Source organism: Zootoca vivipara, chromosome 4 (assembly GCF_963506605.1).
Source record: "Zootoca vivipara chromosome 4, rZooViv1.1, whole genome shotgun sequence".
Lineage (NCBI taxonomy): Eukaryota > Metazoa > Chordata > Lepidosauria > Squamata > Lacertidae > Zootoca > Zootoca vivipara.
Window position 1 is genome coordinate 95,276,980 of NC_083279.1, and position 22,850 is coordinate 95,299,829.

The 22,850-nt window shown below is 45.8% G+C and overlaps 1 protein-coding gene across 1 annotated transcript in view; it reads right to left on the reverse strand.

Moving 5' to 3' along the window:
* Positions 1-22,323, reverse strand: part of UVRAG (UV radiation resistance associated) — an 87,546-nt gene extending 65,223 nt beyond the window's left edge. The window contains exons 1-6 of the mRNA XM_060273928.1: positions 21,987-22,323; positions 11,274-11,391; positions 8,217-8,251; positions 6,773-6,934; positions 6,076-6,150; positions 3,638-3,723 (exon numbers count right to left, since the gene is read on the reverse strand). Coding sequence (XP_060129911.1) covers positions 3,638-3,723; positions 6,076-6,150; positions 6,773-6,934; positions 8,217-8,251; positions 11,274-11,391; positions 21,987-22,064 — 554 coding nt within the window. The 5' untranslated portion in view covers positions 22,065-22,323. The remainder of the gene's footprint in view (positions 1-3,637; positions 3,724-6,075; positions 6,151-6,772; positions 6,935-8,216; positions 8,252-11,273; positions 11,392-21,986) is intronic.
* Positions 22,324-22,850: the final 527 nt, after the last annotated feature.

A 22,850-nucleotide genomic window follows, 5' to 3' on the forward strand; every position in this document is an offset into this window, starting at 1 on the left:
TATGATTCTAAGTCACTACCACGACACGTGGAGATGGTCTCCAGCTTCAGTAGCTTTTAAAAGGGATGAAAGGTATTTATGGTGTTCATCCAATGAAGCTGAATGTTGAAAGATTCAGGACAGATAAAATAAAGTACTTCTTTCTGCAACTAATCGTTAAGCAACAAAACTCTCTCCCAGAGGAGGTGGATATGTCTACTGAAGGCTGCTAGCCACGAGGGCTATGCTCTGCCCTCCACAGGGGAGGCAGCAATGCTTCTGAGTACCAGTTGCTGAAAGCCACAGGAAGGGAGAGATGCTCTTGTGCTCAAATCCTGCTTGTGGGTTTGGGCCACTGGCCTGATCCAGCAGGCTCTTATAATTTTGCCAGGGGCTATTAGTTGTGGTAGCACTTCTTTGTTTACTGGAAGAAACCATGCTGAATAAGCAGCACAAACTTGGGAGAAGGGATCTTGAGTTAGTGCCGTCCTTCACAGAAACATCTATCTGTTGGAAATAGGATGCTAGACTAGACAGGCCCTTGGTGATCATGTAAGTGAATGCATGATATACTTGTATCATATACTTGACAAGTTAAATTTGTCTTAGGCAGTAAGCATTCCACCTGCTTTTAAGTACACCTATATAAATAAGCTCAGTTTTTTGAGAATTTGGCAGCCAATGTTTCTGTAGAATCAAAACGCTAATATTAAAGTGCTGGTAGACTTTTAACAACTTTATGAGTAAAACAGACGTCGTTCAGCTCTGCCCTACCACCCATTCATTAAAAGAAAAAAAAATGCCCTATAATAATTCTTGCAAGGCAAGAGTGACACCTTCTGGTAGAGCTGCAATATAGAAATTTGAGTTTTCCAAGCAATTCTGAAGAGTATTTAAGACAAGATTAATCCAGTGTGGTGGTTCCAATGGTCAGGGGTGATGGGATTTAGTGCACAACACCAAGTTGGCTACCCATTATTTGAGAGGTGTTGAGAAAGGCCTGATCAAGCTGGACAAGCAGTTCAGCGAGGCTGTGTGCACAGCCCAGAGCATATTCTACAGGAGAGCTCAACACATATACTATGATCATTCATAGGGCATCAAACTGCAGTTATGTCTAACCATTCACACATACAGAATTTGCAATGCTCAGCTAGGCAACTTCTGAATATACTGACACGCTTTGGCTTTCGTGTATTTGTATTTGGATGTTTTGAACGTTTGCTGTATGCCACTTTGAGCACAGCTCATTGTGGAAAAGGGGCATATAAGTACACCCAGTCTATCAAGCAGAAGCCACATCAGAAGTTCGGCTTCTGAAAAACATTCGCAAACCGTAACACTTACTTCCGTGTTTGTGGCGTTTGGGAGCAGATCTGTTCGTCGACTAAGCCGTTTGAGAACCAAGGTACCACTGTACTCAGGTTCCTTCAATCTTCCCTCATAGGACTTTGTTCTCTGAACCATCTTCATTGCCCTCCTTTGAACTCATTCAGACTTATCCAAGTACAGTCATACCTCGGTTTAAGTACGCTTCGGTTTGAGTACTTTCAGTTTAAGTACTCCACGGACCCGTCTGGAACGGATTCATCCACTTTCCATTACTTTTAATGGGAAAGTTCGCTTCAGGTTAAGTACAGACTTCCAGAACCAATTACACTCATACTTCGGGTTAAGTACGCTTCAGGTTGAGTACTCCGCGGACCAGTCTGGAACGGATTCATCCACTTTCCATTACCTTCAACGGGAAAGTTCGCTTCACGCTTCAGGTTAAGTACAGACTTCCGGAACCAATTGTGTACGTAAACCGAGGTACCACTGTATTTCTCAAAATGAGCCATGTAGAACCTGACATAGCTGAAGCTGAGGCTCCAATACTTTGGCCACCTCATGAGAAGAGAAGAATCCTTGGAAAAGACCCTGATGTTGGGAAAGATTGAGGGCACTAGGAGAAGGGGATGACAGAGGACGAGATGGTTGGACAGTGTTCTCGAAGCTACGAACATGAGTCTGACCAAACTGCGGGAGGCAGTGGAAGACAGGAGTGCCTGGCATGCTATGGTCCATGGGGTCACAAAGAGTCGGACACGACTAAACGACTAAACAACAACAACAGAAACCACAAATCTATTAATGCAACTAAATATCACACCATCCTGTGGTTAAATATAGAGCCACCATCATTTTCACATGTACTGCCATGACAGGGATGCTTCTTCCTACAACCTGTGTGTTTGTTTTGGGAGGGGATTTTGGGGGGATGGGCTGCTGAGGACTTTGCATTTGCCTTCTGAACCTTGTGCTCTTTGTATCAAAATGTAGCAAACAAGGCCGAGAAAGACTCAAGACTTTGGAGAGCTGTTACTATGGGTCCAGCCTTTGCCAACCTTCAGAAGTTTTGGTCTACAACTCCTATCAGACGCTGGCTGGGGCTGATGGGAGCCGTAGTCCGAAACATTTGGAGCCCATCAGGCCTGCGCAGACAACACTTCGCTAGGTAGGCCAATAATGTGATCCAACAAGAGGTCCTTTGATATTTTTTTGTAGAAATTCACTGAGTGCTCTCAAATACAAAGGCTCACCTGTCACTAGGACTGCCAGGGAACGCCTTTGAGTCGGAGGGAGGAGAAGAGTCAGAGCAGGAACAAGCAGGAGGGGATGGTCAGGAAATGACAGAAGAGGGAGAGGGGGAGAGAACAGGAAGGAGCCAGGAGGTGTCAAGACTCTCAGATGCTGAAGCAGACCCTCAGCGCCGCACAGGGACCTCTGGAACAGACGGAGAGCCTCTGCCTGTGCCTTCAGCCCAGGAAAGGAGTGGGTTAAAAAGGAGGGATCAGAGGCGTCCTTTGAGGCTTCCTCTGCTCTTATGTTGGAGGAAGAGCCAGAGGAGGCCACTCCCCAAATCTGATTCAGAGTCAGAAGCATGAGCTGGAACTGTGCTTTGTACATATGTAAAATAAAGTACTGTAAACACCACTCTGAGTGAGCAGAGGGTGATTTCTTGCAGAGAGTAACCACCACCTTGACATCACCTAAGGACCACGTGAGATTCCAACCCAGAGTGCACAACCAAAGTGTGGAACTTGCAGCCACTGGCAGCAGAGATAGCCATACTAAAACACTTATTCTCAACTCATAGTACATGGTCTTGGAAGTCTAACCTTGACGCTCCTTAGGATTACTGCAGACCTGTGCCTTCTACAGTAAAACCTTTATAGAGAGTTGTGCTTACTGTGGGTGGAGTTAACTGCTGAAGATTTCTCCACCATTACCGCTGGAAGAAGATGGAAGCGTCATACTAAAACGAACAGTGTGGTGGTGGGGGGTGGCCTGTGTTAGCACAAGACCAGCTGTACTTCTCAGATGAATAGTAGCCTTGTCTCCAGTGTTTGCCTGAGATTGTAATGATGCATATTAGTAGCATAACACTCGATTCTTTGCTGCTCTTTCTTTCTTTCGCTCCCCCAGTGTCGAACGTTAAGTTCTAGCAAATATGGGAATCACCATCCAGGCATCTTCACAACAATGCTATATGCACAATAATGGACATGATGGGGAAACCTCTTGAAAAGCTATGCATGTTCAGCCTATTGACAGTGATGCTTTTTATTTCACTATCTGTGCCAACAATTCTATTTCAAGATTTAAAAAGAGTTACCTCAGCAAAGAGAAGACATCGTATGAGTTGCGAACACAGTTCTGATCCACTTGGAGGAGGTTATTCTTCTGGGTTCCTGAGAGGCCCTTAAAGGCAAACAGGGTAGCTGATTAATGCTTTTTATAACACTGAAATGAAATTAAAGGCCTTTTTACATTGTTTTTATTTCTTCCACAAGGGTATCTAGGTACAGTGGTACCTCGACTTATCAACGACTCAACAACCGAATTTTTCGACTTACGAATGGGGGTAATGGCCGCGAGCTTACGAATGTCTCGACATTCCGGTTTTAGATAGGGATTTTTCGACTTACGAATTTTTAGATAGGGTTGCTTCGACTTACGAATTTTCCATTTCCAATGCATTCCTATGGGGAATAGCCTTTCCATTGGCGTTTTTCGACTTACGAATTTTTCGACTTACGAAAGTGCCTTTGGAACGGATTAAATTCATAAGTCGAGGCACCACTGTATCTTGAAGTCATCTTCTTAAGACTGCCCACCTCTTATGCCAGGCACCCCCAAACTTTGGCCCTCCAGATGTTTTGGACTACAATTCCCATCATCCCTGACCACTGGTCCTCTTAGCTAGGGATCATGGGAGTTGTAGGCCAAAACATCTGGAGGGCCGCAGTTTGGGGATGCCTGTCTTATGCTTATCTCAGTTGCTAAATGAAAACACTTCTTTGAAAAGAGCCCTTTAAGGCACCAGCAGGCCAAAAAGGGAGTTCAAGGGGAAAAAATTGATTATCTGCAGCTTAAGTATAAACAGCAGTTCCCATGCTGCCTAAGGAAAGCATGGAAAGAATTTCCCTTTTTAATCTGCTTAGCTGATCAATATATGCAATTGTGTAATTCCTGCCCCACCCCCGCTACAAGTATTTCCCCACCAAAGAAGAAAGTGCTTGGGAATGGTAGGGCATAAATGAAGGAGTCAATAGTGGAGGACTCTCTCAAAAGCTCAACTGCTCACTGCTTCTAAAAAAAAAAATCCCCACATGCTGCTGAGCCAGGAGGCTACACCCGTATGTAATACAAGATAGGGACCACTTGGAGGGGGAACCACACATCCGATAATAAAATAAGGCTACTGTACTGAAAACGCTCTAAGCTTTATCATACAATTTTTTTTTGTCAGTTATATAGTGGTACCTCGGGTTAAGTACTTAATTGGTTCCGGAGGTCCGTACTTAACCTGAAGCGTACTAAACCTGAAGCGAACTTTCCCACTGAAAGTAATGGAAAGTGGATAAATCCGTTCCAGACGGGTCCGCAGAGTACTTAAATTGAAAGTACTCAACCTGAAGCATACTTAACCCAAAGTATGACTGTATATGAGGCCCATGCCAGCTCACTCAGCCCTGCTTCTGCTTCTTTTGATTCCCACAGCTCCTCCAACCCCAATTTTACATAAGCTATAAAATAAGAACAGCTTGCCCAAGAATTGTAGCTGCATTTTGAACTGGAAGTTGAATGCTCCGCAAACTGGAAATGCTTCTATGTGCACAATCTCCACAGATCTTAACATGGGCCTTTGGCTTTCCCCTTCAGATTCCAAATGTAAAGAGCAAGTACACCCATACGCACCCATTCATTTAATTAGTAGCTGTAGGAAGTCTCCAAATTCCACTTTTGATTAATAATAATTATTATTATTTATTATTTATACCCCGCCCATCTGGCTGGGCTTCCCCAGCCACTCTGGGCGGCTTCCAACAGAAAAATAAAACACAGTAATCTATTAAACATTAAAAGCCTCCCTAAACAGATTAAAAGAAGCTCAACAAAACTGTTTGAAACCCATGATCGTCCAAAAGCTAAAATATATCAAAATTATCTCCCCAGGGAACTGTGAATACAGTGCATTATGCTAACCCTGCCTTCGTAAACTGATCGGGTGACTTTGGCAAGATCCACATCTCAGGTAGAAACCTCTATCCAGTAGCCGTCACACATAATTGTAAGAAATACCGTATTGGCCCGAATATAAGCCACACCTGAATATAAGCCACACCTTTAAGATTCTGGGGGGGGGGGGGAGAGACAAAAAAGACAATACTGTACCAGAATATAAGCAGCTCCCTTAAAATTCCGCCGGCACTCACATCCGTTCCGTTTTACCGTATGTCTGTTTCAGCAGCGATATCATAAAAGCCAGTGTTTGTAAGGTTGCGATTTTACACCACACTTTTCACGGTCAGAATTTGGGGGGGGGAGTGAGGCTTATATTCAGGCCAATACGGTATTTAGCTCTCTGAGCTGTCACCCAGAGAGGCTGCTGTTATATTCATGCCAAATCACCAGACTTATTTCTTAATGGTAACTGAGGTGGTCTTCCCTGGAGGGATTACTATGTAGGTTCCAATCTGTGGCTTACCCATGTGAAAAATTGAAGCCTATATACAACACTAATGAAATATACAATATATGTATCCTTACCTTTTGTTCATATGAGGCTCCATAATAGCCATCGTTCAGCCCAAAAATAATTTCATTTGGGCTACGAGCATGTATCTGTTAATTAAAACAGTGCCATAGATTCAGTGTACTTGATTTTGAATTTCATTCGTTCTCCTAGCAGTTAAGGTAACATTCATTACAGGAATAATCAGTTTTACAGACTTCCTTCAGTTATCCAAGGTCACCATCTGCCCAACAGAGGAGAGGAATGTGGAATATGGTCCCAGGGATTCACTTCCCGGACCAAATTTCACAAAATTCAAACACAGAAGCAAGTATTGTGGCAACTTAAAAGACTAAAAAGAAATAAAAATTGCAGCCTAGGTTTTCCTGGGTCCGAGCCTACTTCAAAAAAGCTAAATCCAAAAAACAAAACCTAAAAGGTTAGTGTTAAAAGAAGATACAAAACACTGCAGTAAACGCGAAGGCAATTCTTTTGAAACCTGGCAAAGTGTAAAATTACTGAACCATGAGTGAGTCAACCATTCACCAGTGCGGAGGGTCAGTTGTCAACATGAGCAACAGAATCTCACTGCCCCATTACAATTTTGTCCACCATTTACTAACTTAAAACGATACTTAGTGATCTGCTGAGCCAGCCCAACAAGAACAGATGTCTGCTGAAACTTTCTCTAACTAGCCAACCCATGGTAAAAGCAGCATGTTTTTATTTTACCTGCTGGCCCACGTATCTGAGTCCATCGAGATTGACTTTCCACTCTATCAGCAGCTGATGGGTGTCATTCTTGCCACCCCATATCCTCACCACAAAGCAGGAAACAGACGTATCGAGGCGATCGGGCATAAGACCAAAGTCAAGACTTCGCCATGTTGGATTCTGTTGTTGTGAAAAGAGAGAGACACCTACAGTATACTGAAAATGTTCATGCTTTTATCTGACCATGAATTAAGCTACCTTATACTAAACCAGACCGTTGACTCATTTAGTCCGATGTTTTTAAAAGAATGTGCTCAGTCTAGTAGCCCCAACAGAGCAGTGCAAAGGCGTCTATGAAAGTTTCCAGTGCCCGTGAAGTTTCTGCAGTACACACACCCACAAAACTCTCGAGTTTTCTACGCTGAGATAGACCCTAGAGCAGAAAGAGAACTGGGAGGGAAAATGCTCTGAAAGAAACAGGTTAAGGTAGGTGAAGAGGAGGAAACAGATGATGATGATGATGATGATGATGATTTATTTACAGCCTGCTCATCTGGCTGGGTTTCCCCAGTCACTCTGGGCAGCTCCCGACAGAATATTAAAAACACGACAAAACATCAGACATTAAAAACTTCCCTAAACAGGGCTGCCTTCAGATGTCTTCTAAAAGTCAGATAGCTGCTTATTTCCTTGACATCTGTTGGAAGGGTGTTCCACAGGGCGGGTGCCATTTCCGAGAAGGCCCCCTGCCTGGTTCCCTGTAACCTCACTTCTTGCAGTGAGGGAACCACCAGAAGGCCCTCGGAACTGGACCTCAGTGTCCAGGCAGAATGATGGAGGCGGAGACGCTCTTTCAGGTATACTGGGCCAAGGCTGTTTAGGGCTTTAAAGGTCAGCACCAACACTTTGATGGGCAAGGGAGGCAAAGGGAAGACAGCATGCTTTTCTTCTCTGGGGCCTATTTTTGTGTTTGTTTTGGTTTTTCCCTGAATATAGGTGGTGAATTGGATGTGATTGGCACGTAGGCAGGATCCCGGGTTCCTCCAGCCTTGGTGGGACATTCCAATTGGTGAGCAGGGCCTATCAATCATTTGACATCACTATGATATTCAGCTATAAAGGAAAATCCAAGGGCAGATAAGAGAAGAGATTGCGAGAAGATCACTCCGTGTGACATGCACAGTCACCAAACGCTCATCACAAGTTATCACAGTGTTTCCAACTCTGGCCAGAAGCAGCTCTGTGTTTACATGGCAGGAAACAAAGCCTTGTTCAGCTGCCTTAAAAAAACTAATGCCAGTCTCCGGTTTAACACAGCAACGCACACAGCTTGCCAACTTGCGCATAATGCCAAATGGAAACATTGAGACAGTTTGAACAATGTCTCACTCAAATATCTAGACATTTTGGAGAAAAGATTAATCTGGAACTTTGCTGAAGCCTTACAGTGAAGGCAACTTACCAGGGAATTCTTTATCACTTCACTCTTATAAAACTCTAGAAAAAGGAAACAAAATTAAAGAGAGAGTTAGAGGTCAGACTGTGCAGGTCTGGGATACAGAGCAGGTACTTGTGCTATGGAAAGCGATTTTCACATTTGTATGAAAGGTAACTCGCATACCAAAAAAAAATATTTTATTCTGGGGGAAATTTGATAAGGATTTTTCAAAATAATAATGAATGACCCTTATGGAAAATAAGCTGCCCTGACTATAAAGAAGGGGAACATGGTGCCAGGGGAAACATGGGCAAGGGGAATGGGAAGCACATGCAGCCAGAAAAATCTATCAATGCCACATTATGATGGCACCAAAAAGCGAAAGGAAATGGCACGCTGAACACAACTGTAAACAGACAAACCTGCAGGATTCAATGTGGGTGGGGAAGGGGGCACTAGCAGCCTAAGTGAGAGTCCGCTTTTACAACGTATATTTCAGGAGTTGCAAATGCCAAGGTTTAAAATATAAAAAAATTAGGCATGCATGCAGAGGGAAGTAGGTTCATTTTAGGTCTACTGAACTGCAAACTTAAATACTACTGCAGGACAGTTGCTTGGTTTTCATTCCAGAAGGAAGGCAGTGAAGAATGTTCATCTGCTTCAGCCAGATGTTAGTTTAAACTAAAATTATTTGGCTACTAGGAACAAAAACCTCTACACGCTTTTGTCACATTCTTTTTTTAATGTGAGGAAACAGATTAAACCTGCAAACCTATACACATTTACCTAGGAGAAAGGCCCATTTACACAGGGGGACTGTGGTTAGAGTAAATATGGATTAGGGCAGTTCTGCTGAATGAGACCAGAGGCCTCTCTAGTCCAGCATTCTGTTCTCACAGTGGCCACGAAAAAGGGCGAAAGATGCCTCCCACGTGTGCATGCCAGCTATGTGTTCAGGAGCACACTGTCTCCGATGCTGGAGGTAATATAAAGCCATCGTTGTTCTCTAAGGCAGTGTTTCTCAACCAGTGTGCCTCCAGATGTTTTGGGACTACAACTCCCATCATCCCTAGCTAGCAAGACCAGTGGTCAGGAATGATGGGAGTTGTAGTCCCAAAACATCTGGAGGCACACTGGTTGGGAAACACTGCTCTAAGGAACCACAAGTTAAAGCAGGCATCCCCAAACTTCAGCCCTCCAGGTGTTTTGGACTACAATTCCCATCATCCCTGACCACTGGTCCTGTTAGCTAGGGATCATGGGAGTTGTAGGCCAAAACATCTGGAGGGCCGCAGTTTGGGGATGCCTGAGTTAAAGTGAGTGCATGGCCGAGATATGATCTGAAGTGAGCTCTTTCAGGTCCAACACTCTGCACCATGCTATTTTACCACATGCCTAATTGTGGGGATGGGAAAACCTGCAAAAATAAATATAAAAATGGGAGTTTATAATGAAACAAGTGAGCCTGACACTACTAGGCGAAACGTACACTGTTTCTACATTTTCTGAGCAAAACATTCAAATTTTCCATGTGCAGAAACTGAATCTTTTTAACTCCCAATATAAGCATGCTACATTATTTTATTTTATTTTAGGAAGGGGGGGGAGGGAAATCAAATTTATCCAAAATGTCAAACGATGACATTGCAACGTATTCTACAAATACTATTTAAAGTAAGCATTCCAAGAGGAACAGCCCCTGGAATGATTTCCCAGCTTCACGTCAGTATCGTTTTTGAGGCTTTGAAAAAAGTAGCTCCTCCACCCTGAATTGAAGAGATTGTTCAGGAAGAGTCTCTTCAAAAAGACAAACTGGCAGGGTGGCTGCCTCAGCAGCATGTGACCCTTATCTTTTAGTTCTTCAGTGTGAGAGCTGGTGTGAGCGGGAATATTTAGTCCTCAATCCTGCCACAGAATCCAGAGGCAAAGACTATGAACGCAAGCACTGAGGTCATACTCTGGATTCTTAATGGTAGTCCAAAGCTTAGCTACCATGGAGATAAGCACCTTAGAAAATTATTAAGAAAGACTGGCCACAGTCTGGGGACAGGTCAGAGGCACAAGGGTGGCACGGCATAAATTCTTTGTGTCCACAGCAGCCAGGAAAGCGAATTGCAGCTGCCTGCAACAGCTTGATGACCTTTCATCTACTTGCCAGAATAAAGAGGCAGGGAGATCAGACCACAGAAACAGAAGATGTAAACGCCCAAAGACATCGTACACTAAGCGGTATATGGACACCTGTTAATCCTTTTGTAGCTACTACTGTACTATGGCTGTTGAGAGCGATCAAGCTATAAGGTTTCTTGGGGGTTAGGAAAACGGACTTGAGTTGCAAAGTACAGAATTCAATCAGAGCAGAATCTGAAGGATTTCAGTTTTTAAAAAGTTTCTCTTTCAAAGTTTAGGAAAGTCTAAAACGTCACTGATCAGGAAGTCCCTATACTTTCTCTAGCCCAGACTCCCTAGGAACACATAGACACACATAGCAAGACTTATTTCCCCTCCTCCTTTGAATCAGATTTGGCCTTGTGAGAGACCAAGATTCAAACTCTAGCTCTGCCAAGTGGACAGGGTGGTCCATAAATGTCAAGCCAAAACTGAACAAGAGGTAAGGAACAAGAGACGCTGAAACCAGCCATCCCAAACATCCTTCTCCTGCTCTCCCCTGGCCTGTGATGGACAAAGCAGTCATTTCCCCTCTTTTATTTCCTTGCTTGCCCCTTGCAAAGTGCGATTCATGCTGCAATCATGTCACATGAACGGATTTGCACCAGCAAACATTACCATGCTATTTAGTTTCAGCCTAAGCATCAACCTAGAGCAGAGCTTTCCAAACTACCGCATATGCCACGGCACGTTAGCATGTCGGCTGCAGTGTGTAGGTGTGTCATGCGAACGCTCTTATAAGGGGTTACTTTAACCTCCGGCTTGTTAGTAAAACTAAATTACTGTGTCGTGAAATGATGCACGTCTAAAAAGTGTGCCACCAACATGAAAAGTTTGGGAAGCTGTGATTAGATCATATAAGGACAAAGAGAGAGAGAGAGAGAGAGATTATGGGAATTGGCTTACATGTACCTTTACATATCTTTGCATTATTACACAAGTGAAGAGTGAAGTAGGTGTCCAGGAGACGATAGCCATTCCTATTAACAATGTTCCGCGCTGCTATGTTCCGGAGGTGACGAAGACGCCGCTGCAAAGAAACATTAACACGTTTTTAAGAATGGAAGTGGCAACGTAAGCATGATGATGAAAATGCACAACGTACATTATAACAAAATTAGGACAGTCTTCCTTACAGAATCCATTCAACATGTAAAAACTGCATTTTAATCCAAGTAAAACGTAATCTTATTCTCCTAACTTCAGTATGTTTCACAGCACCGTACACCTCTTTGATCTCTAATTTTCCCTTAACGTACAGAAGCACAGGATTTCAACTTCTCACAGGTTTTCAGATTTCTTAGGGTTCCTCAAGAGTGCCACCAACCATACCCAACTGTGGCCAAACATTCCTTACCAGGGCCAGGAATGATGTGAGTTGTAGTGAGGCAACATCAGAAGGGCACCACACCGGCTAACCCTAGACTAAAGCATTGTGCCAATTATCAGAGCAGCACTCTCAGCCCCAGTGGACTTGACTTGCTGCACATTTACTGAAAACATTAGCCACCCCTGGGTGCATTTCACAAACCAACACTGAAGCTGAAGTAAGTCAAAGAGCAGAAGAACTATTTTGTCTCTGTTTTCTATGTACACAAGGACGGAACCACCAGGATGTTGCAGAGTAGTGGCTCGTCCAGACTTCCATTTGCACCGCCCTCCCCAGGAAAAGTCCATGTTTTACCACGCTAACGGCAGCCCACGGAAAATTTGAATGCCGTTTGCTCTGAATCAGCGGTATAACACAGGTTTTCCCAGAGAAAGCACCAGGAGAACAACAACAAAAAATCCCACTTGGACTTGCGCTTGGACCTGTGCCTAGAAACACAGCACAGAAGGAAGTCTGGTTGAGCGCTAAGAGAAATTAACAGCTTTTTTTCAACAGCACTGTACCACAGTCACTTTCCCCTACCTCCTTCAGCTGTTGTGTTACTTTCCATACTGGTAGGGAAAGATTAGCGTTTCACACACATCCCTGCACACCTGGTATCACCTGAAAGACGCTGCACACAAGGAAGCACAATATGGATAGGAATGCCTTCTCTCTCTGTGGTCTCCGGCCATTGTCTAAATATGGCTGTGCTCAACTGGTGACCTACAAGTAACAGAGTAGAATAGAATCATAGAGTTGGAAGAGACCACAAGGGCCATCCAGTCCAACCCCCTGCCAAGCAGGAAACACCATCAAAGCATTCCTGACAGATGGCTGTCAAGCCTCTGCTTAAAGACCTCCAAAGAAGGAGACTCCACCACACTCCTTGGTAGCAAATTCCACTGCCGAACAGCTCTTACTGTCAGGAAGTTCTTCCTAATGTTTAGGTGGAATCCCGTTTCTCTTTTCATTTTTGCCTGGAGGAATGTCACATAAGCAGCGCACACCCTTTCAGCCCCTCAAGCTGATCCCCTACCTACACTTCAAAGCTCTCCTTTCAAGGGTTGCCACTTCCTCAAACCATTTCCTGAACTACTCTATCCTCTCTTTGCACCACCAGGTTTCAACTAAGTGTTCCAGAATAACAGAAGGGGGGTTACCCATCTTCAGAGAGCTGGTGGGGTGTACCATCTGTAGAGGGTGAACTCAGAACTGCTATAATCTCATGAAGAGGATTCCAGAAGCAGCATGTAGGCTTACAAAATAAGTGCTGGAGAAGCTCCTGGGGTATCTTCTTTGGCAATTTGTGCCTTCAAGTATCAGATTATTCCAGGCATTTCCCCTGTATTGTTCATATTACACAAGAGTCACCATTTGGCAGGCTACGAGGACCTGAAGCTGAAAAGTTAAGACGGAGCACTTTCTTTGTAATTCAGCCCTCGTAAACACAATACAAAAAGTTCTTTCTGCACTCGATGGATGCGGATGCCGGACAAGGGAAGCCTGGAGAATATCTGAGCCTGCAATTGATCACATATTTAAGCTGCCCAAGTTACTATGACAAGCTTTCCCCACCACTCTGACAACTTCTATGGTAGCACCGTGAAATGTGCCTGAATCTGAAGTCTGACTGGAACAACGCATGGTGAAATTCTACAGTCACAAATTGTGGTTATCAAATAGCTAAGTAGTACAGCATGGTTTAGCTGCAATTATTCTGGAACATTATCTATTCTGTCTTCTGTTTGATGTGCAAATGTGATTGCCTCTGAAGAAAAACAAATTAGCCAGTGTTGCCATGGATATATTCTCAACTGGTCCTTCTTTGCACGTATTAGTTTCATTATGCTTCATACTCCTGATTAATTTTATTGCCTATTAGAATATTTCTAATGTACAGTGCATGCTGAGAATTTGGCATTTTAGCCTTAATCTCTTCGTGTGATTTTTCTAAATTAGTTATAGAAGGTTTGGACATGAGAATTATAGAGCAGATTTACCAACAAAGCGTGTGGCGCTGTGGGTTAAACCACAGAGCCTAGGGCTTGCCAATCAGAAGGTCGGCAGGTTCGAATCCCCACGACAGGGTGAGCTCCCGTTGCTCGGTCCCTGCTCCTGCCAACCTAGCAGTTCAAAAGCACATCAAAGTGCAAGAAGACAAATAGGTACCCCTCCAGCGGAAAGGTAAACGGCGTTTCCGTGCGCTGCTCTGGTTCGCCAGAAGCGGCTTAGTCATGCTGCCCACATGACCTGGAAGCTGTATGCCAGCTCCCTCGGCCAATAAAGCAAGATGAGCGCTGCAACCCCAGAGTCGTCTGCAACTGGACCTAATGGTCAGGGGTCCCTTTACCTTTACCTGAACAGCACTACTACAGCCTACCTACCGTACTTGCTTATTTGAAGACCTCAATCACTGTTCAAAAGTTTTTTTTAAGTTGTCCAAAACAAGTTTCCAACCCAACAACTTTTAAGGCAACACAATTTGAATATTTAGATATTCTAGGGATTCAAGTATGCAGAAGTACAGTACACCAATTGGTACCCAGTGTGCTGAAGGTTATGAATTCCAGCTAAGCTCAACCCCGGCCCCTCTTGATTAAACACTATCTGAAAGGAAGGAGGGTAGACAGACCAGAATGCACCAACCAAATTCAGGGAACCTGCTTCTCACTGGCACACAAAGGTCCCCATTCCTAAAGGCACAGAGGTTTCCCCACTGCAATCACAAAGAATTCCTAGGCCACGATGCTAAGCTCCCTCTCGTGCTTTTATGTTGTGCCAAAATGTCTTCGTAGTCACTACATAAGAAAGGCAAAAATCATGCCACCCAGTTTTACCACTTAATCCTGCAGAGTTGCAGAACTTATTTCCTGGAATTAAGGACAACTGTCTAGACAAACTGAAAATAGCTTTATTTGAATGACACTTACTGTATTCTTTTGCTACTAAACATTCTTGTTGAACTTTCTTTGTGGCTTTGTAGAGGTAAGTGAAGGTTCACAATCCAGCTTTGAAAAAGTGTAACTGTTACTTTGGATAGGTGTTTGCTGATAAAAGTGCAGTACATTTCGGTTGAATTAATAATCAAAGTTCTCATCATAGTAGCCAACTCCTTCTATTCATTTTTCCACATGAATAGTGCTAGACAACAACCCGAAGCCTGATACCGTACTAGTATCAGATGTGTTGGCCGCTGCAGTATCTGAGCATTTGCTTTCTCCCCTGGAGAAAGAAGTAAAGAAACCGGAAAAGTCCACTCCAACTCAGCACTCAAAATTCGCTAGGGGGACTTTGCACCTGACTATTGGCAACTTACAGGGACCCGGGTGGCGCTGTGGGTTAAGCCACAGAGCCTAGGGCTTGCCAATCAGAAGGTCGGTGGTTCAAATCCCCGCGACGGGGTGAGCTCCCGTTGCTCGGTCCCTGCTCCTGCCAACCTAGCAGTTTGAAAGCACGTCAAAGTGCAAGTAGATAAATAGGCGGGAAGGTAAACGGCGTTTCCGTGCGCTGCTCTGGTTCGCCAGAAGCGGCTTAGTCATGCTGGCCACATGACCCGCTGGCTCCCTCGACCAATAAAGCGAGATGAGCGCCGCAACCCCAGAGTCGGTCACAACCGGACCTAATGGTCAGGGGTCCCTTTACCTTTGTTGGCAACTTGCAACCAAGTGAAGATGCCATGTCTCCACCATGTGAAGGTGCATGGTTCATGGTTCTTGACTGTTTTCACACACTAGCAACACATCCTCTAGAATTCTATCCATTATATTTATCTGCACAATCAGAATGGATTTCGGGCACCAAGAAGTTTAATTGAAAAATACGACTTTCGAGCCTCCTGGCCCCAAAATGTCAACTAAGCATTCCGTTTTGGAGACTGTAACCTTGACTTAAGGAGATATTTGGCACCTAGCTGATGTATCTGAGTTTCTAACACTGCCCCAGCTATTTCTTTCAAAATCCCAGGGCTCTTAACAGACCACAGGAACAGAAGTACAAATAAGCCCCAAGAGATAAAGCACAACTGGCAGGAAAGTTCAACTCACAGAAGATGCTGCAGTTCTAAACTAGGATTGCCAGAAGCCTCTCGCCAGAAAGGCGGCAATGTCCACTTTTTGCTTTCAAAAATGCTAACTCCACTTTGCAGGAACTATCGCAAAATGCAACCCTAAATATGTGGGGCTTACTTCAGTAGAAGCATGCTTAGGATTGTGCTGCACATTTTTCACATGCAAATATTAGTGCAATTAATAATAATAATTTATTATTTGTACCCCGCCCATCTGGCTGGGTTAAAGCAAAGACCTTAGCGGGGAAATGAAAGTGTTATGTATGGACGTCATACCTACCGTACTTTCTACTCATAGAAAAGTTAGGAAAGCTGCTTTAGCAGAAAGCTACGAGTTTATTTATATATTCCACAGATTCCAAAAGCCTCCCACACCTTCCTGTGTCAAAAACAGTCCCTTGCCCAGATGCCAAGCCACACAATTTTCCATGTGGCCTACAATGTAGTTTGACAGCTGTCCTCACAAACACCAGAAAACAAAACAAAACAAGTCTGGATATCATACAACAGTGAGGTTGGAGAAACCTACGGTATCAATGTGCTTTGCTCCAGGCATAGCTACAAGCTAAGTTTTTAAAAGAAACCTCCTCTGGTCCAAAACCTGCTAACGACTTGAAGAAATTTACAGGACTCAAAAGTTAATTAAGTAAACTGGCCAATTTACAGCCAAGCAGAAGGCATTTAGAATGAAATCTCATTTCTTGTTAACTGAAAAAATAAGGGGATATGAAAGTTCCCTAGATACAAGAATACAAAGTTTACTATTCTTACATGTACACCAACACTTTCAACATGACATCTTGAAAGTCTTGTTATCCAACAACCACCAGACAAAAAGGAGGGCTTAACAGGTAAAAGTTCTACCCTGTTTTAAAACTAATGGGCTTATTAAAAACACACACACAAAGAAATAAAAAGCTCTAACTACCATGTTAAGCAGACAATCACAGTTTCCTGCTCCAACCTGCTGACCACAAGAATGGAACCCCTATGCCAAACGATTTTGCAATCCTTGAATAGCCATAACAATATCTGCAGAAAATCACAACAGTTGTGCCTCTATCAATTTAGAGATGTCTAGTTCTTTTCCCAGTAGTGATGTATGGAAGTGAGAGTTGGACCATAAAGAAGGCTGATCACCGAAGAATTGATGCTTTTGAATTATGGTGCTGGAGGAGACTCTTGAGAGTCCCATGGACTGCAAGAAGATCAAACCTATCCATTCTGAAGGAAATCAGCCCTGAGTGCTCACTGGAAGGACAGATCGTGAAGCTGAGGCTCCAATACTTTGGCCACCTCGTGAGAAGAGAAGGCTACCTGGAAAAGACCCTGATGTTGGGAAAGATGGAGGGCACAAGGAGAAGGGGACGACAGAGGACGAGATGGTTGGACAGTGTTCCCGAAGCTACAAACATGAGTCTGACCAAACTGCAGGAGGCAGTGGAAGACAGGAGTGCTTGGCGTGCTATGGTCCATGGGGTCACGAAGAGTCGGACATGACTAAACAACAACAAGTTCTATAATAGACAGTCATGTAATCCCCACAGGTACTCAGGACATGAAACCCATTGCCACATGCAAGAAAACATGTTCCATCCACAACTGGAAAAAACCAAAAACCAGAAGTAAATTGCTCTAATGCAAGCAGTATTCTCTTTCCCATTACCTGTACTGGTTTTTACATAACAGGCAACACTTTTCCTTTCAGACATCAGTTTGAAATGTTGAGGCAGTGCAGAAAGCTAACTTGCTTGAGTGCAAGAACTACTCATGGTCCATAGTTGAAGCTGATGGAGATCTCAAATATTTACACTGTTGTATATTTACACTGTTGCATCTACTTACCTTTGAAGTCAGCATATCTCAGTGTTGTGTGTAGTATAGTGGTGTTGCAATTATAAGTACTTGTGTTCAAGTATTTGAAATGAACTTTCCACCATCCAGTTTGTACAGCAGAGCGTAAAATTTAGGAGTTTTAAGCTTTCTCAGAACCAAGTTAGTGTGGGCTGGCTGATTATAGCATGGCTACCACATGTGTTAATAAACCTTAGAGATCCATCTTCAAAGACTTGTGATCATTTCAACCAGAACTAAGAGAAAACAGCCGTGGAATGGGTTGTTTTTAAGTAGAAATGCATGATATCTGTCAAACAAGCATCCAAAAGCAGCTCTGCAACTTCTGAGAGATCAACTGACAGCAGCGTGACTGCTCCCAACATTTTTACTGAAATCCTTCCAAGGGGAAGGGCTATAGGGATTATTTGTTCCACTAGGCTGCCTAGTAGTGATGTATGGAAGTGAGAGCTGGACCATAAAGAAGGCTGATCGCCGAAGAATTGATGCTTTTGAATTATGGTGCTGGAGGTTCCCAACAGTTTCCGCACACACTGCAGAAGGAAGTGAGGGGTAGCTGAGGTTCATCAACCTGGGAAGGTAGCTTACCTAGAAGAAGGAGGAAAACTATTATCCTAATCCTCTGCTAGCTGCCTTGCAGGTTATCTTCAGGAGAAGAAAAGGCTAAGGAGCAAACCCTACGCAAATCCAGAGTGAAGCCCCTAAGGCAGTTGGATGGCGCCAGAAGGAGGCCCAACATTTTGCTGGCGCCAAATGTCTTGCTCTGCTCTGGACCACATCAGCAAGGCCGAGGTGTGTAGGCTTTGTCATCTGGGCAGCCCAGCACCTCCATAAATACTGCCCAGGCTTGCACCCCGGAGAGCTAACTTTGGTGCTGCTTTGGTGGTTTCACCCCCAGAGAAGCACTTTATTGTCACTCGAGACAGATGGATGCCAACAACTGAGTGCCACAGAAATAGAGCTCATAAAAGATAAGCAATAGTCAGGGAGATACTAGAGGTTCTGTAACTGAAAGCAAAACCCAAGCAGCTAACATTCACCTGACTTGCCAGACTTTAAAGCAGAGACTCTGCCTAATCCTTTAAATCAAGGATCTTCTTCTTCTTCGGCGATCACTCGTAGCCGAGTTAGATTGTCTTCCATAAACACGATTTTAACAATGGGTCCGTAAGTGACTGTGGAGGCAAATTCTGGATCCACACGTCCTTCCACAGTGGGGACATTGGTTTCCAGGCGGGAGTTGATCACGGTGTGGATTTGCCAAGCGTGCCTTCCTCTTAGCACGTTTCTCCCTTGCGTCCTGAGATCGAGTTTCAGGGATAGGGAACTCAGGACCCTTCAGATGTAACTGAACTGCAACTTCCATCACTCCTTACCAATGTAACACTGGCCAGGGCTGAAAGACACTGGTATCCAGAAAAACCTAGAGAGAAACAGGTTCTTCACCCATGCTTTAAATGAAATCCTTGCAACTGTGGAGTAGGTAAGGGAAGAAAGTGGGATCAATCACAGAGTAAGTTGACCAGTATCTACTTCCTCTCTTGGCAAACTTTTAATGGTACACATGCATTCTCAAAGCGTGCATGAAGGCATCAAGTGGCAGATTCTATTTCACAAAGCATGTTCCAAACAACAGAATGGAAAAAAGAGATATCTTTAGTCTGCCAACTGAATACTGATCACCGAGCCCTTCCACCATTGATTGAAGCAGAACTTCAAAAAGAAAGCTTAAAGTATCTGAGCTTTGAAGCTACAAACACACTATGCTATATTTAGGTAAGCCATCAAACAGAAGAATTGCAGATTTGCTGAAACTCCGTGTCCCTTTCCAAACAAGCTTCACAGTACCGCAAAAGTCACATCAACAAGATCTTTACAAAAACACCAGTCAGTTAAACAAGAGGGAGGAGAAAGAATGCTAGTGTAAAGGGAGAAAAAATGGCTCTCCTCTCATTTCCTTTATAATCGTGCTCTGGTCCATGGGGTCACAAAGAGCCGGACACGACAAAACGAAAACAATTTTGGTTAAGAAAAAAAATGTTCCACATGAAGGGGGGAGCAGCATGGTGAGAGAACATGCATCATCCAAACAAAAATACATTTTCATAACCAACCACCTACTGAGAGGCAAAATACCTTCATAATAATTTATTTAATAATAAATACCCTGTCATTCAAAGATGCCCTACATCACGGGTGTCAAACACAAGGCCCGGGGGCCTAATCCGGCCCGTCAGACCTCGTCATGTGGCCTGCGTAGCCACCGCCGACAATAGCCGCTGACAGTAGTTCTGGAGCCTGCGATTGGTCGAGGGTCAAAACCGGGGGCGGGACTGCAGGCGGAGGCCGGGGCGCTGGAGCCGCGCTGACGGCCTTGGCCAGGGAATTTCAATTTCGAATGAGGCTGAGGGAGGCGGTGGCACAGCGGCCAGATGGGGAAGTGAGATGCAGGAGGAGGAGGAGGAAGCCCGCCGAGGAGGTAGGAAAGCCCTACAGGCGCTGCCGGCAAAGTTGGTGCCGGGACGGAGCAGCGCTGGATTTTTTTTTTTTGGCGGGCTTTGCTGTTGTCTCCGAGAGCGAGTGAGGCGGCACTGGGGAGCCGCCGCCCGCCGCTTCCCTTCCTCTCCTCGGCTGCATCCGGGAGGTGGGCGAGCGAGCGTGCGAAAGGGACGCGGAGTGAGCCTGAGGGGGAAGTAGGCGAAGCGCAACAGTCGCTCTCTTGATGGAGCCGGGTTTCTCTTCCCTCTTCCCCAGTTTTCTCCTCATAGACACTCGGGAGGGTGCCTGGCTTTTGCTTTGCCCCCCACCCCCGAGCCGCCCTTTGGCTTCTCAGTTCCGGCGGAGCTGCCTGCAGTCCCGGTAGGGAGAGGCGGCGGTGAAGACGACAACAGCACGGGTGGGGGGAAGAGCAGCTCTGAGGCGAAGATGCACGTCCGCTGGGGCTGCCGCCGCCTTCCTCCTCGGGAAATCCGCTGCCCTCCCTCAGCGCGAGGGGAAGGGACTCTGGCGCTGAGGAAGGAGGATGCAAAAGCAAAGCAGGGAGTTGGCGCTGCACCGCATGTTCCTGCCCCTCTCCAAAGCATGGGGTGGGTTGCAGCGTGTGGCATCCTGCCTAGCGGGGTTTGGGTGTGCGTAGGGCGGGAGAGGGAAGCCCTCTTTCCATCTGCAGGTTTTTAATCCCAGCAGTGGCTTTCTCCTTCCTGCCGAAGGTTTAGTTGAGCCCCCCCCCCCCCGGAAGCCGTCGATCCCCACCTTTTGTTCGAATTTCCCTCGTTTACATCCCCTCCCACACACGCGCCACGACGCGGGAATGTGATCCACGTGGGGGCGGGAATGAGCTTACATTATTACAAAAAACAGTAATAATTGAATGCAGTGACAATAATTTATGATAATAAAGAGTGGACACATAGTCCTACAGACACAACCGGCCCTTTGAGGGTGACCAAACTGCTGATGCGGCCCCCGATGAATTTGAGTTTGACACCCCTGCCCTACATGAAAATAGGAAGCTTCCTCATACCAAGTCAGACCATTGGGTCCATCTAGTTGTCCACACTGACTGGAAGCAGCTCTCCAGGAAATGCCATGGGTTGAAACTAAGGTAGGACACTCTACTAGCATGCTACAATCCTTCCCCTATTTTTTCCCAATGTTTCAGATGCTGGGGTGGGTGGGCTAGATAAACAACGTTTTCATATATAATTTGCTTAATCTCCACTTGTCATAGAGAACACTTTGAGTTTACCTCCCCCCCCCCACTTCTAAATGCTTTCCTTTTCGTTTTCTCTTTTAAATTGCAAGCCTTAGGGTGGGAATCGCCTTATTTCTGAGTGTCGCAAACCAGTCTGGGAGGCTGTTATGACTGCAAAGAAGCCAACAGAAACATTATCCACAAATGCATGTACAGTACGCAAGTGCAGCCTCCATTCATACCAGCCTTGTTTTCTTCACCCTACAATGATGGAACAAATTAATCTCCAACGGAAGGGCTGCACAACATTTAGCAATTGGGTCCATCAGATTTGCAGACTTAGAACGGATCCCGAGGGCCATCTAGCCCGAAACCCCCTGCAATGTAGGAACCTATTGCCCAAAGCGGGGTTTGAACCCGTGGCTCTGGGATTAAGACTTTCCTGCTCCGCCGACTGAAGCCAAGCCAACCTTCGCTTTCCGTGCAGGCAAGTCGCTTTCGCCAGCTTACTTGCAAGGCTGCTAAGCCCTTCTCCACAAACCGGGGCCCATTAACCTCTTCCTGCCCGGTGCACATGCCAGGAAGGGGGGCGGACCACACAACTCCCCTCTTCCCTCCCCACCCCAGGCGGAGACCCACCTGCTGAGAGGGCAGCTCCGCGTGCAGGGCGCGGGAGGCCGGGCCCGGCGGGGGGTGGACGGCGGCGGTCTGGCTCATGCTGGCGGGGCGCGGGGGGCGTCCCGGCGGGAGCGGCCTTCGCGCCTGCGCATTGAGCCCCCTCCCTGAGGGTCCTCGCCGCCGCCGGGCACGGAAGGGTTAACGACGACGGCGGGGGGGCGCGACGGTCGCCGACGCTTAACCGGCCTCCTCAACAGCTCGAAATGATCCGAGACCGACAGCTCGCTCCCTCACGGAGCCATGTTCCTGCCCCGTACCGCTGCGCGAGAAGGGAACCGCGGAGGAAGACGCCGACGGACGCACGCCGCCCGCTGATTGGCTCAAGGGGGCGGAGGGGAGGGACTCCGGCTTGCCACGGCGCGTTCTCATTGGTCTGCAGCAACGCCGATCCAATCCGACGTCCGCGACGCCGCTGTTTGTATGCGGGGCTTTTAAGGGGGGAAACGCCGCCTCTGTCAAAGAGCCCTGAGAGCCGCGAAGTCAGAGCCCGAACCTCATTGGTCGGCGAGCTCGTAAAGGGGCGGGACCGAAGGCTTAAGAAGCCATTCGCGATAGGACGACGGGGGATCATAGTGAAAGACGGGTAAGCCAAAGGCGTTCTGGGCTGGGCGGGGGGGGGAGGAATGGAATAGGAGGGGCGGAAAAGAAAGCGTCACGTGCTCTATGTTTTGTCACGTGACGAAAGTAGGGCGGGGAGGCCGTCTCCATAGCAACAAATGAGGAAGGCCTTAGGGATGCTATGGCCCACAATGCATTGTGCTAGGGCAATAACATCTTTGCTCCTTAAAGGAAGCTCCCCTTATAAATTGTGGGTTTAAAAATCAT